Source organism: Rhamphochromis longiceps, linkage group LG13, assembly GCF_057381845.1.
Source record: "Rhamphochromis longiceps isolate RC_006_pf linkage group LG13, R_longiceps_female_GT1.1, whole genome shotgun sequence".
Classification (NCBI taxonomy): Eukaryota; Metazoa; Chordata; class Actinopteri; order Cichliformes; family Cichlidae; genus Rhamphochromis; species Rhamphochromis longiceps.
Genome location: NC_140569.1, coordinates 1178569 through 1193115, shown reverse-complemented (window position 1 = coordinate 1193115; position 14547 = coordinate 1178569). Strand labels below are relative to the sequence as shown.

Below are 14547 nucleotides of genomic sequence, written 5' to 3'. Positions count from 1 at the left end.
TTTTTTTTTTTTTTTACTGTGCTGCAATTGTTTACTGGATTATTTGTGCCATTAATTAGTGTCAACTAATTTTTATTCAATCTCCACACAGGATATGCTTGTGAAGATGGAATATGGGGGAGAGCAGAAGTGCGTTGAAGTTCCACAAAGTGATGAATGAAGGACATGCATATTGTATTGAAGAAATAAGTGATGAGATGCTGTTATTTGCATTTACCATGTCAGACCTTTTGATAAACACAATTCTAATGAAAGTGAGAACATGTATACTGTTACATCTTTCAGAAAATGTTTTGAAATTGGGGTGCACAGTTCAGAATAAATGTTTTTCAAAAACCATTGCATCTTTTTAGTAAATGTTTATTTCCAAAAGAAATTTCTAGAAGTTCAGAACAGTAAAATTCCCGCTTTTTAGAATGAATTAGAAGATAACTCTTACGTAGTTAAACTAAAATACTCTTTGAGAGTTAATATATAAACTCTTAACACCAAGTGTTAAATTATCAACTCCAGACAGATTTGGTGTTTAACACTAAATCAGAGTTAACGTACCAACTCTCCAAAAAGAGTTAAATTAACACTCTCTGGTGTGGACCCATATAGACACTTTAATAGTGTTGAAGTCAAATCCGACAGTGTTAATTTGGACATGCTGGATTTGCTGTGTACAGAGGAATGGCAAAAAGCTTGCTTGAAAGCCCAAACACAATCTATAAACACCCAATTTAAACTAATCCAGTATAAATGGTTATTGAGAACATATATCACCCCAACATTATTAAACAAATTCGACCCCAAAACTCCGGACATATGTGTTAAATGTGGGGGAAAAGGCACACTGATGCATTGCCTGTGGGAATGCTCAGAAATCCAAAAGTTTTGGAAAGAAGTTTTAGATTTAATTGCACATATTACAAGTGTCAAGCTCAATCTATGTCCTAAACTATGCATCCTAGGAATTTTCCCCGCTGAAATCCAGCTGAGCAAAGTTAACCAAAAAACCACAATCTTCTGCCTGTTACAGGCGAAATATAGCATAGCCAAATCATGGAGATCCATTAGTAGACCACACTCGAGAACTTGGTTATTGACACTGTCAAAATCCCTTGCTTTGGAGAAAATTACGTCTATGATAAAGGGTAAACATGCTTCCTTTAAAAAAATGTGGGGAAATTTTTTGTTATTCTTGGAAAGTGAGGAGATGATCGATAGTGAACAGAAATGACTCTATCCATTTAACCTGTATGGGAGAAGTAGTGTTGCAGCTGTTAAAGAGAACCTGGGGGGCATGCGAGTGCTGGACTGCTAAATAGAAGGACAGGAGAAGAGATGTGAAATTAAATGGACTGGAACTGAAGAGGACACAGCTTATCGTTGCAACCGCTAGCTCGGATGCCTCTCTAACTAACTTGACATCCTTGGACTAAACTTCAGCCCGAAGCCCTGGAATAATGCACTTAAACCTAATGTCTCACTATGTTATACCTTTGTTTTATTTATCTATATATATATATATTTTTTTTCTGTAATAATATCTGAATGATCTACATGGGAGAGTATATATAACTATATCTATGCGTTTCCCTAACACTGTTCATATACGATGTACATACATTACTATTATACACTCAAATTTTTTTATTAATTTCCTCCTCTATTTTATTTGAACTCTCTCTTCCTGCTGGTTAAAATGCTGTTGGAAAGGCAATAAATCAATCTTTAATAAAAATTAAAAAAAGCAGATTTTGACAGATGGTTGCTACTGCCAATGAATATGCATAACAGGATTGAATTAATAAAAATGACGGTACTACCTAAACTGCTTTATTTATTCCTGGCATTGCCCGTCGAGGTGGGGGGAGAATAGAATAAAGTATGAGACATTAGAGTTACCTAGAAATAAAGGAGGCATGTCTAGAAAACTTATAAAGCTACACAGCTCAGAGTCCTGATTGCATGGTGCAACCCAACATGTGACACCAGATGGAAAAAAATAGACCAGGTGGAAATTCATGTCCCTCTTCCAGCTAGTATCCTACTGCATAAAAGTACCAAAATATCTGGTTTTGGGAACTTAAAGATAAAATCTTAGAAAGAGACGCGAGAATACTATGGTGGCCAGCATATGACACAGCATTCACCCCTGCAAATATTGACAGTAGGTTTAAAAACTGGTGCAACCTAGGTATCACTGCATACCGGAAAATATCATCTGAAAAAGGTTTAGATACCTTCCAACAAATGTCAGTCAATTACATCTTGAGGAGAGGTGATTTTTATTTATTTATTTTTTTTAGATATCTCCAATTAAAATTGCATTTTAATATGGAGATTGTTGTCTAAAGCTGGGCAGACACTGTGCGATTTTTTTCAGTCACGTTATTCAGCTCCTGCTCAAACTGTACAATTGACTCACAGGGGTTAGAAGTTCGTAGGTCACGATGCAGGTCTCACACTATACGGCCCGATGCTCTGATTGACCTGAGTGCTCACACTGTGCGTCCATAAAATAAAAGTTATAACAGAAATTCTGTCGCTCGCTCTCCCTCTCTGTCACACACACACACCACCACCATCAACTTTGCTAAATAGCTAATGAAAAACATTGATCAGGCAGCTGTGATTGAGCAGCAGTGTAAATCCAACTATTTTCACGGTTGTTGCAGTCGTGATAATTTTGTGAGGCCACATCGAAAAGGCTCGGATGAGTTCTACAAGTGCCTCCATCCCTTGTGTGCAGATCACACGTTGCACTGCTGTGCTACTCCATCTTTTTCACCGACGTTTATGTGTTTGCGCGTGCGCAGTGTGAGCGGCTGTGGTGACACCCTCACGACCAAGTGATTTATGATCGGGAGCTGGTCGTGAGGTGTTAATTGCTTCTCGTTACCCCACGTATACTACACGATGTGTAACCGGTTTCTGCTTCATCCCGCTGCAACAGTTCGGCCCAAGCAGACTCCTCGACTCTGCGTTGTGTTGAAGAAGACAAGGAGTCTCTTATCGATCGTTGCCACTTTATTGCCTGAATGGAAACAACGGTGTTTTATCAGTGGACAGGCTCACCACACACCACTCCGCACAGCACACTACGGCAGAACATCCCATTAGCATTCCACTTTAGCATACAGTTTTACACAATAATAAACAAATGAAAGTACATAAACTGGTGTTGGACATGTGTCCACTAAGCACTTATTACACTTGGTGCCCATCAGCTAATCAAACATGTTTTATGTGCTGTACTACTTAGCTATATCGTGGGCGGAACAATACAACTCACCTCTCGTATGGCTACGGCAGACTGGCAGCGATTAATGCAGCCAGCCACACCAAGGGGGGGGGGGCGTTGTTTCCCCATTACACTGACATTTGTTGCAAGTGGTATTTAACACCACATAAACACTGTTACAGATGCACGACGCACGATGAAGGCCAGAATCAGGCTGATCACCAAAACAGTCGCACGACTCAAAAATTGGCTCAAAATGGGCCAAAAATCGCACAGTGTGAGCCCAGCATAAGGAGGGAAGATCTCTAGTCCACATTTTTATACATATATGCAAAGGGAAACTGCTAAAAAAAAACAACTAATTTCCATGATCTACTCAGCACTACAAAAAGAAAGGAAACTGTTGTCTACCACCTACATTAAGTTTAGAACTATGGACAGAATTCACTTGGAAAAAAACTATGAGGTTTGTTTTGTTTTTTAATCACACCTAAGATTAAAGAACTCCAAAGCAAAAATGTTGACCAAGGGAAATGTTGGAGGAGATGTGGATATACTTTGGCAGGCCATTTCCATGTCTTTTGGGAGTGTTCTAAAATCTCCCCCTACTGGTCAGTTGTGATTGAACACACTAAGCAGATAATTGGGTCACAGCTTGAACGGAGTTTCAGTGTCTTTTTGTTTAGGCAATATACCAACCAGATTGAAGAAACGGGATAGATAACTGCTACAGATACTACAGGCAGCCAGCAAGAAAGCTATAACACATAAATGGCTGAATGAGGAACCACCTACTGTTTCTGACTGGACAGAAATAATACACGAAATTCATACTATGGAACGACTGTCAGGGTTCCTGGGTGGCTCAACCAGTGTTTTCAGTTTGTTCATGTTCAGTTTATTTTGTCACTCGTTCTCATTTCCTGTTTTGCTGTTCCAGTTGTTTCCATGTGTCTTTACTCAGATTAAGTTCAGCCATTTACTCACCAGTTTCTAATCACTCACCATCCAGCCTGTATTTAAACCCTCAGTTTCTCTCGGTCCAGCGTTTTGTCATTGATGTTGTCTACTCAGCATGTGTGTACTCAGTTCAGCCAGCCAGTCTTTCAGTCAGTTCAGCCATCATACGTTCTGCTCGTCCCGTCATTATAATAAACTCCAACTCTCACCGTGAGTCCTGCATTTGGGTTATCTCTTCCTCTCATCCACACACATCCCTGACAGAATGACAAGACCCGTGCCACGAAGACACGTCTGTGACCCAGTGGACTCAGACATTTTCGAGTGGCAGGAGGCAGTACTTTCCCTTTCTTACTCCTCACTGCAAGCCAGAGACTTTTCACCATCTACCTAATCAAAAGACTGTGTTTTGTGATTACATTCTGGACTATCCAATTAATACTCACCATTCTGCCGCCGAAGAAACTGTTTCATCATCCCAGGCCATTATTAAAAATATTCACACCTCTAAACCTGTCAGTATCACTCATCCAGTCATTATTTCCACACCCATTGCTCAGACTTTTCCTGCTAGCACAGCGGCTCAGATTCTGCCTTCACCTTCACTTGTTTCACCTTCTCAGGTGAAGGCAGCAAAGGCTCAGCCTGTCCCTGCAACAGCTCCTCGAGCAGCTAGGGCTCAGCACGTCCCCGCACCGGTACCAATTCCTCTGGACGGTGCTGCTGACGCACAGCCATCACCCATTCCTTTGCTAGCTCCCAGGGCGAGGGCAGCTGTGACCCAGCCTACTCCTGCAGCCGTTCCTGTCCCTCGGGTGGGGGTGACCGGTGTCCAGTTTGCTCCTGTGCCTGTCCCAGCACCCAGGGTGAGGGCTGCCAGGATCCAACCTGACCCCCCTAGAGGCTCAGCTGAGGCTTTCCAGCCATTGTCCTCACACTCTGGAGGCTCGGATTTGACGATTCCCACAACACCGCCTCATCCACATCTGATTCGGGGTCGGCGGCCACTTTCCAGGAAAAAAATACCCAATAAATATAAAGTTTTAAAAAACTACTTGTAGCAGCTACATTTAGTTACAACTGACTGCCTTCTTTGAACAATAAGACTGACTACTATTCTAAAGACAAGCACACAAAGAACCAATAAGAGTGAAGAACAGAATAAAGAGCTCCTGTGATGGTAGCAAAGAAATGAGCAGCAGACTGTAGCAGTTTATATCTGAATGAAAGTAGAACTAGCTCAGTGGAGCTCAGTCCCATATCTTTGGTTAGAAAGGAACAACATCAAGGATATACTGCTGCTCAAGCAGATTTGAGAAGTGCATGCACATCACAGCAGCTGATGAGAGAATCTGTGTATATGAGAAAACAGCTGATCGCTTGCAGCTCGTGCACTGTTGGATCTCCAGATGTTCACTTGGCTAAAGTCTGTGAAGAAACTGTGGTTCACGTAGTTTACACGGTACGGCCTCAGATTGGACTGAGCTTCCAGGATCACTGCAGCATCCTCAGCTGGTACATGGACGTCTCTGTTCCTTAGTCTTGGAGCCCCTGATGGTCCGTCCACACCAACAGGGTCTTCTCACTCACCTGTTCTTTGTCCTAGTCCTTTATTGGAAGTACTGAGTCCTTGTTCATGCAGTGTTGTGCCCATGTGGCAGCGCTGATGTTCCCACCTTTTATGCACAACAAGTATGGTGCTGGTCTTTCTTCGGATGGAAAAGCATCCTTAACTGATCCAGAAAAAAGATCCAGAGTTTGATCCCTCCTAGTAGGCCAGGAAACATACTGATGAGAGTTTCAAAGTGTCTTTGTATGCAGACATAATTCAAATGAGCCAGAATGAGTTTGGTTCCTGCAGTTTGTGCATCATAAACGGTGCTGAAGCAGAGGCAGATTGTGCCTGCAGTGAATGTACACTGCTGTCATAAGAGCTGTGGAAAAAGGATGTAACAATACTGCTGAAAGTTCCAGGACAGTCACAGAGTTATTGCATCATTTGTGAACACAAAGAGAGAAAGGTCATCCAAATTTCAGGATTAAGAGTCTGTGTCCTGGTTATGTGCAGTAAAAGACGTCTCTGTGAAAGCTTCAGTTCAACATCTTTCAGTGACGCCGCCTTTAAAATACTCTTGTTAGAAATGTACAACTTTAATGTGAAAAATTCAGAGTTTTTTCTCTTGTTGTGTTCTTTTGAAGCTGTTTCCTGTTGGCTTCAGCTGTTTGGAGTTTCCATTTTCTAAACTTCTACATTCTGAACCTTCTTCAGCTCTGAGCAGATGAAATAATGAAACAATAAATAGTTTCAAGAACACACTTTGTCTACTAAAACTTACTTCTTTCCATCTTTATACAGATTGGTTTGGTGTGGGCTGTCAAAGATCAGCTGTGATTATCTGGCATCAGCACTGAAGTCCAACCCCTCCTATCTGAGAGAGCTGGACCTGAGTAGCAACAATCTGCAGGATTCAGGAGTGAAGCAACTATGTGGTTTTCTGGAGAGTCCAGGATGTAGACTTGAAACTCTGAGGTCAGTCACCTTGTTTTAGTTGTGCTGAGATGAATATTATTTTAAATATGATGTTGTGCCTGACCCTAAACTGCAGACATCAGGCTGATATACTGATCCACACTGAGGATCTTCATTGTAAAGTCTGTTTTCTTCTTCTCTGATTTAGTCCATTGACTGTAGCAGAACAATGTTCACATTTCAAACAGTGACACTCTAGGCTACACTAGGCTGCAGCCCTCCACAGGGCGGCAAGCAGCCTGCTGACCTTTCCTAATTCAGAGACACAACAACAAACTAGAAAGTGCATTTTCTGAAGAAACTGCAGTGTGAATGCTTGAATCTGAATGTATGCACTGAAATGAATTAATTGCTGAATTTTGAGTTAAAAATATTGAATGAGATTAAAAAAAAACCAAAAAAAAAAACCGAATTTAACCTGAAAACAAAGGTGCTGAACTGCTAAAAGCTGAAGGTTACACAGAAGAAGGAGTTGGAAAAAAACTGAAAATGTTTTAATTGTAAATTAGAAAAACCTAAGAAATGAGAAAAGAACATTTAGAGTCAGAAAACATCTGAAAGAATATTAAAAGGTCATATTCTTTGAATCACTGAATGACTAAAATGTGATCCCTCCACTTGGACCCACACAGTTTAAAAAGTTTACATCTCTGAGCTTTGAAAGACAAGATGTTGGAAAGAGAACAACGATGGCGACGTTTTGAGGGTAAAATGATGGCTTTAACACTGTGGACACAGCAGCAGTTGAAAGAGAAGTGTTTAAGATGAATCTTGGCACAGTGAGAGAGAGAGCTCGTTAAGCAGGCAGGTGTGAGCCTGGTTGCTATAGTGACCGCACCCAATGGCTCCATACACACGACACAGACATGCACCTCACTTTTGCTGCTTAAAATGAACAGAAAATCAGGCCGAAACAAATCGTTCCCAAATGAAAAGTACATGGCGTACTGACAAAATTCTTTCACCGTGAGCGACAGCCATGTCTAGTCTACCTAATTCTCAGTTTTCATGCCTGTGGAGCTTATTATATGGGCGTGGTGACAGTGGAAAGACACCATGCTCTTCTGATTTTCAAACGAACCTTCTGAGCCATTTTAACATTAGAGTCTATGGAAGAGTTGGAGGGAGGAGGCTGTGCATTGGTGACATTTATGAAAGAACCATAACACCTAGGACAATAGTAAACACATTGGATGAAAGAGGACAGCCATGGCTACGTTTTGAGGGTAAAATCATACCTGTAGAGCAAACGCTGCGGACACAGCAGCAGTTTTAAAAAAGATTTTAAGATAAATTTTTTTGCTCCTCTCACTCTAGCAGTTGAGCTGCCTCACTCTAGCCCCAACATTCCGTCCCATACACACCCATTATAAACTCTGAAACGGGTGAAAAAACATCATGAAACTTAAACTGGAACTGAAGAAAAAGTATAATAGATATTGAAAAGATAAATGCAAGTTGAATAGTTGAATGTCTCGTCTTCGTTTTAAAGTTTGAATGGTGGCTCTATGTCAATGTATGTGGAAGTAGTAAGAGTTTAAAAATGAGTAAGTTGAATGAGGATTTGAAGGGTCTCCCCATTGAAATACATTATAAATTTTTGTTGAATAAAGTTGAATAAAATTAAAAATATAAATGTTAAAAATATGAAAAATGGAAGCAGTGTTGTCCAAAAGAATAGGAATCTAACGGTGTTGGAATGGTTTTTCTAAGTTGAACGGTTTTGAAGGAGTAGGATTACAAAAAACGTACGGAATACAGAATAAAATATAATAATAACTAGAAAAATTTGCATTTCCTGCGAAAATGCAGTGTGGATGCTTAAAGCTGAAGCTGTATGCAAAAAGTAGCTGAAAAAGCTGAAAAGTTGCAGAAATTGTAAAAACTTTGCAGAAGCAAAAGAAGTTTGCTAAAATGGAATAACTTAGCAGAACTGCAATATCTTAGAGGAAACATAATACTTGGCAGAAATACAATAGCATAGCAGAATTTAGCAGAAATATTGTAACTTACCAGAAACATGATAACTTCTCAAAAATACAAGAATTTAGGAGAAATAGTATAAGATAACAGAAAGAATATATTTAGCCAAAAATACTTAAACATTACAGAAACACTATGATTTAGAAAAATAGTACAACAGAGCAGAAATATTGTGATTTACCAGAGACACTGTGATGAACTATGAATATTGTAATTTTAAATTGAGACTATGTTTTAGCACAAATATTATAATTTGGCAGAAATACTATAATTTAGCAGAAATACTATATTAAGCACAAATCCTATAAAAAGCAGAAATGGTATGATTAAGCACAAATACTACATTTAGTAGAAATACTTTGTTTTAGCACAAATCCCATAAAAAGCAGAAATACTGTACTATGATTTAGTAGAAAAACTATAATTAATCAGAAATACTAAATTTAGCAGAAATACTATATTAAGCACAAATACTATGAAAAGCAGAAATAGTATGATTAAGCATAAATACTACATTTAGCAGAAATACTATATTAAGCACAAATCCTATAAAAGCAGAAATAGTATATTAAGCACAAATCTTATAAAATAGCAGAAACAGTATGATTTAGCACAATAGTAATAAGTTAAACAGAAAAATTGGAAAAGCAAAATGGACAGCTGAAAAAATGCTGAACATGCTGAGGGTCCCTCAAATATACTTGTTAAATGACAAAAATCTGCAAAAAAATTTATTACAGCCACACAATCACAAATATGTACACATGAGGAAACACACATGCACAGAGAGACCCACACACAAGATCCAATTCAGTCAACCAGTCTAAATATATTGAATTTAAATCTTAGAATGAGATCATCCCATTAAAAGCCTTTCTCTCTCTCTCTCTCTCTCTCTCTCTCTCTCTCTCTCTCTGTCACACACACACACACACACACACACACACACACACACACACACACACACACACACACACACACACAGGGAGAGAGAAGTAAGTTTCTAGGTCAGCCTGGGAGCTGCTGAATTTGAATCCACCAATCAGAGAGGCTGTTTATGTTTTCCCGCCAAAACAGGTGCATCTGTTTACACACGCAGCAGCACAGAGAGGCACAGGATTTTTGCAGTCTATTTCTCATAGTGACGACTCCCCTCAAACAAATGACCGTAATTTCCTAACCGTAGGGGCTAGAACGGTCATTCTTACACCGTTTTGTTCAGAAGAGATGGGGGAATCTTCAAGTGTTGACAATTTAATATTAAAATATGAATTTTTAGAGATATATGACATGGATGACTTGTTGACTTAGAAGCCACGAATTCCCCAATATGCAAATTTGAATGCCTGAGACCACATATGTGATTGGCTGGCTGGGAAGCCGTGCAGGCCCTGATTTGTGGATTTGAATTCCTCAGCCCTCAGATATGATTGGCTGGCTTAGAAGCCACGAAGGCCCCAATATGCAAATTTGAATGCCTCAGGACACTTATTTGATTGGCTGGGAAACTGTGCAGGCCCTGATTTGAAAATTTGAATTTCTCAGTCCTCACAGAGGATTGGCTGCCTGGGGACCTGGCAGATATATATATATAGAAATACTATGATTAAGCATAAATACTACATTTAGTAGAAATACTATGTTTTAGCACAAATACTATAAAAAGCAGAAATACTATAATTTAGCAGAAATACTATATTAAGCACAAATCCTATAAAAAGCAGAAATACTATATTAGGTACAAATCCTATAAAAAGCAGAAATACTATATCAGGCACAAATCCTATAAAAAGCAGAAATACTATATTAGGCACAAATAGTATAAAAAGCAGAAATACTATAATTTAGCAGAAATACTATGTTTGGCACAAATCCTATAAAAATAATAAATACTATAATTTAGCAGAAATACTATATTAGGCACAAATCTTATGAAAAGCAGAAATAGTATGATTTAGCAGAAATACTGTATTTAGCACAAGTACCGAAAAGTACCAGAAATACTATGATTTAGCAGAATAGTAATAACTTACAAAATTACAAATATGGAGGCATATTGAAACACAAATGCACAGAGGGACACACAAACACAGGCTCTAATCCAGTCAACCAGTCTAACTATATTCAATTTAAATCCTACAATGACATGCTGCCAAATAAGGGCAGGGTCCTCTCTCTCCCACTAAACACACACACACACACACACACACACACACACACACACACACACACACACAGGGAGAGAGCTGCCGAATTTAAATCCACCAATCAGAGTGGCTGTTTACGTTTTCCCGCCAAAACAGGTGCATCTTTTTACACACGCAGCAGCACAGAGAGGCACAGGATTATTGCAGCCTATTTCTCATAGTGAGGACTCCCCTCAAACAAATGACCATAATTTCCTAACCGTAGGGGCTAGAGCGGTCATTCTTACACTGTTTTGTTCAGAAGAGATGGGGGAATCTTCCAGTGTTAACAATTTATCATTAAAATGTGAATTTTTAGAGATATATGACATGGATGACTTGTTGACTTAGAAGCCACGAATTCCCCAATATGCAAATATGAATGCCTGAGACCACATATATGATTGGCTGGCTGGGAAGCCGTGCAGGCCCTGATTTGTGGATTTGAATTCCTCAGCCCTCAGATATGATTGGCTGGCTTAGAAGCCATGAAGGCCCCAATATGCAAATTTGAATGCCTCAGGACACATATATGATTGGCTGGGAAGCCGTGCAGGCCCTGATTTGAAAATTTGAATTTCTCAGTCCTCACAGAGGATTGGCTGCCTGGGGACCTGGCAGAAATATATAGAAATACTATGATTAAGCATAAATACTACATTTAGTAGAAATACTATGTTTTAGCACAAATACTATAAAAAGCAGAAATACTATAATTTAGCAGAAATACTATATTAGGCACAAATCTTATAAAATAGCAGAAATAGTATTATTTAGCACAATAGTAATAAGTTAAACAGAAAAATTGGAAAAGCAAAATGGACAGCTGAAAAAATGCTGAACATGCTGAGGGTCCCTCAAATATACTTGTTAAATGAAAAAATCAGCAAAAAAATGCACAGGGAGAGAGAAGTAAGTTTCTAGGTCAGCCTGGGAGCTGCTGAATTTGAATCCACCAATCAGAGAGCCTGTGTACTTTTTCCCGCCAAAACATGTGCCTCTTTTTACACACGCAGCACAGAGAGGCACAGGATTATTGCAGCCTATTTCTCATAGTGAGGACTCCCCTCAAACAAATGACCATAATTTCCAAACCGTAGGGGCTAGAGCGGTCATTCTTACACCGTTTTGTTCACAAGAGATGGGGGAATCTTCCAGTGTTTACAATTTATCATTAAAATATGAATTATTAAAGATATTTGACTTGTAATGCACCATAACTGAGTAGAGCGAAGCAAAAACTGCCTTGACTTGCCCTCAAACAACGCTTTCTAACTCGAAATCTATTTGGAGTATCGATATCATTCTTTCACCGTAAGAGACAGCAGGCTTTGGTGAACAATCATGGAAATTTTCAGGTCTCTGTGGAAATCCAACAAAAAGTTATGATGAGAGAAAAAAGTGGTTCATTTCCACAGTTTGAAATCTGAAGAAATCTGAGCGAAGGACGAATTTCCTACCCTCAAACAAGTCCAACTCATTTCAGAACGGTAATAGGTGAGAAAGAAATTCTTGAATTGTGAGCGTCAGGGGTGTCTGAAGATATTCGGGGACAAGCCTCATGTCTTAACTTTGCTTCGTTAAGGAGATATGACGATTCGAATATGCCTCTCATTACAGAAATCCAGCGGTGATTTTGAACAAGCTCTCCATTCACTTTATATGGAGAGTTTTCTGACCTTGTGTTAGTCTGAGGAGATTTGCAAAAATTCTATAAATCCCACAACAATGATGGTGACATTTTCTGAAAGCCAGCAAAAATACCTACGTTTTGATGTATAATTTGTGGAAGTTGAGTGAAAATTGAGCAAGTAGCAGGAAGTTGTTCGGACATGAAGTGAAAATTGCAAAACCTTCAGTGGCACACTGGAAGCCAAGAGCATAGCAACCATAACAACACATGTATTTTGTGAAAAATCACAATTTTGCAACTCAAAACTTTAAGAGGCATAAAAGTAAAACAGTAAAAGATTTGAAAAAGCTGAATCATACCTGAATAGCCAAATAATTTGTGAACATTTTAAAATTTGAATGGTTGTTCTAGGTGAAAATATGAGGAAGTAGTTAAGTTTCAAAAACAGGCAAAATTTAGCAGAATTGCAGAAGTTTCCCATTCATTTCAATGGGACAAATTAAAGGAAAAAAGCTTAATATTTTAAAAAGTATAATAGTTAAAAATAGCAAAAATCGTAGCAGGAATTAGCAAAAATAGCTGAATAGTTTAAAGTTTGAACGGTGAAAATAGCACAAAAATTGTGGAAGTAGTTAAACGGCGAAAAGTGTACGGAAGCAACTAGAATAAAGTATAAAGAATAAAGAGAAACAGGAACTCAATAGTGTGGATGCTTAAAGCATCCACACAACTAGAAAAATTTGCATTTCCTGCGAAAATGCAGTGTGGATGCTTAAAGCTGAAGCTGTATGCAAAAAGTAGCTGAAAAAGCTGAAAAGTTGCAGAAATTGTAAAAACTTTGCAGAAGCAAAGGAACATTGCTAAAATGTAATAATTTAGCAGAACTGCAATATCTTAGAGGAAACATAATACTTGGCAGAAATACAATAGCATAGCAGAACTTAGCAGAAATATTGTAACTTGCCAGAAACATAACTTCTCAAAAATACAAGAATTTAGGAGAAATAGTATAAGATAACAGAAAGAATATATTTAGCCAAAAATACTTAAACATTACAGAAACACTATGATTTAGAAAAATAGTACAACATAGCACAAATACTGTGATTTACCAGAGACACTGTGATGAACTATGAATATTGTAATTTTAAATTAATACTATTTTCTAGCACAAATACTATAATTTGACAGAAATACTATCATTTGGCAGAAATACTATGTTTCAGCACAAATACTCTGGTTTAGCACAAATATTATAACATAGCAGAAATACTATTATATAGCAGAAATGCTATATTTAGAAAGAAAAATATAATATAGTAGAAATAGTATGATTTAGCAGAAATACTGTGTTTAGCACAAGTACCACAAAGTAGCAGAAATACTATCATTTAGCAGAAATACTATGATTGAGCAGAAGTACTAAGATGTAATAAAAGTACTTTGATTTAACAGAAATACAATTATGGAGGAGTAATACTTTAAAATGGGAGAAATATTGATACACACACACACACACACATACACAGAGCGTAAAGGGAAGAGTATTTGTGCCATGGAGTGTTAACAAGAATGTGAGGTCTATATTAGAAAAGCTGGTAAAATCATAAAAGTTTGCAGAATTGTAATAAATGATGAATATGAATTACTGGTCTGTGACAGTGTATTAATTTGTAGGGGAAAAAAAACATGTTGACCAAGGTGGAATCGAACCCACGATCTTTGGCTTGCAGACCCGTGTCATTACCAACTGCGCCACTGGGAAAGAGAGCAGGCGTTTTGAAAAACAGGCTGATGAGGAGTCAGAATTAGATCGCGGTGAGAGGCGAAAAATGCCATTTTTGGAGTTACAAAACAGTGTGTAACTCAAAAACTAGGTGGACTAGAAGCATAATTCTTCTACTGGCTGAATCAGCGGACTTTGGTGTACTTTGACTGCGATTTTCATTGCTCTCTGTACATCTGTCGCTGAGATATGACGAGAGAGGAAACGGGAGACCTCAGATATGATTGGCTGGCTGGG

The 14547-nt window shown here is 38.5% G+C and overlaps 1 protein-coding gene across 3 annotated transcripts in view; it reads left to right on the top strand.

The window, feature by feature from the left end:
* The window catches only part of LOC146654959 (protein NLRC3-like), a 45280-nt gene that overhangs the window by 22895 nt on the left and 7838 nt on the right, over positions 1-14547 (top strand). The window contains exon 5 of one of the 3 annotated variants that reach the window (XM_085427390.1): positions 6549-6722. The exons of the other annotated variants lie outside the window; for them this stretch is intronic. Coding sequence (XP_085283516.1) covers positions 6549-6722 — 174 coding nt within the window. The remainder of the gene's footprint in view (positions 1-6548; positions 6723-14547) is intronic. 3 annotated transcript variants of the gene reach the window in all.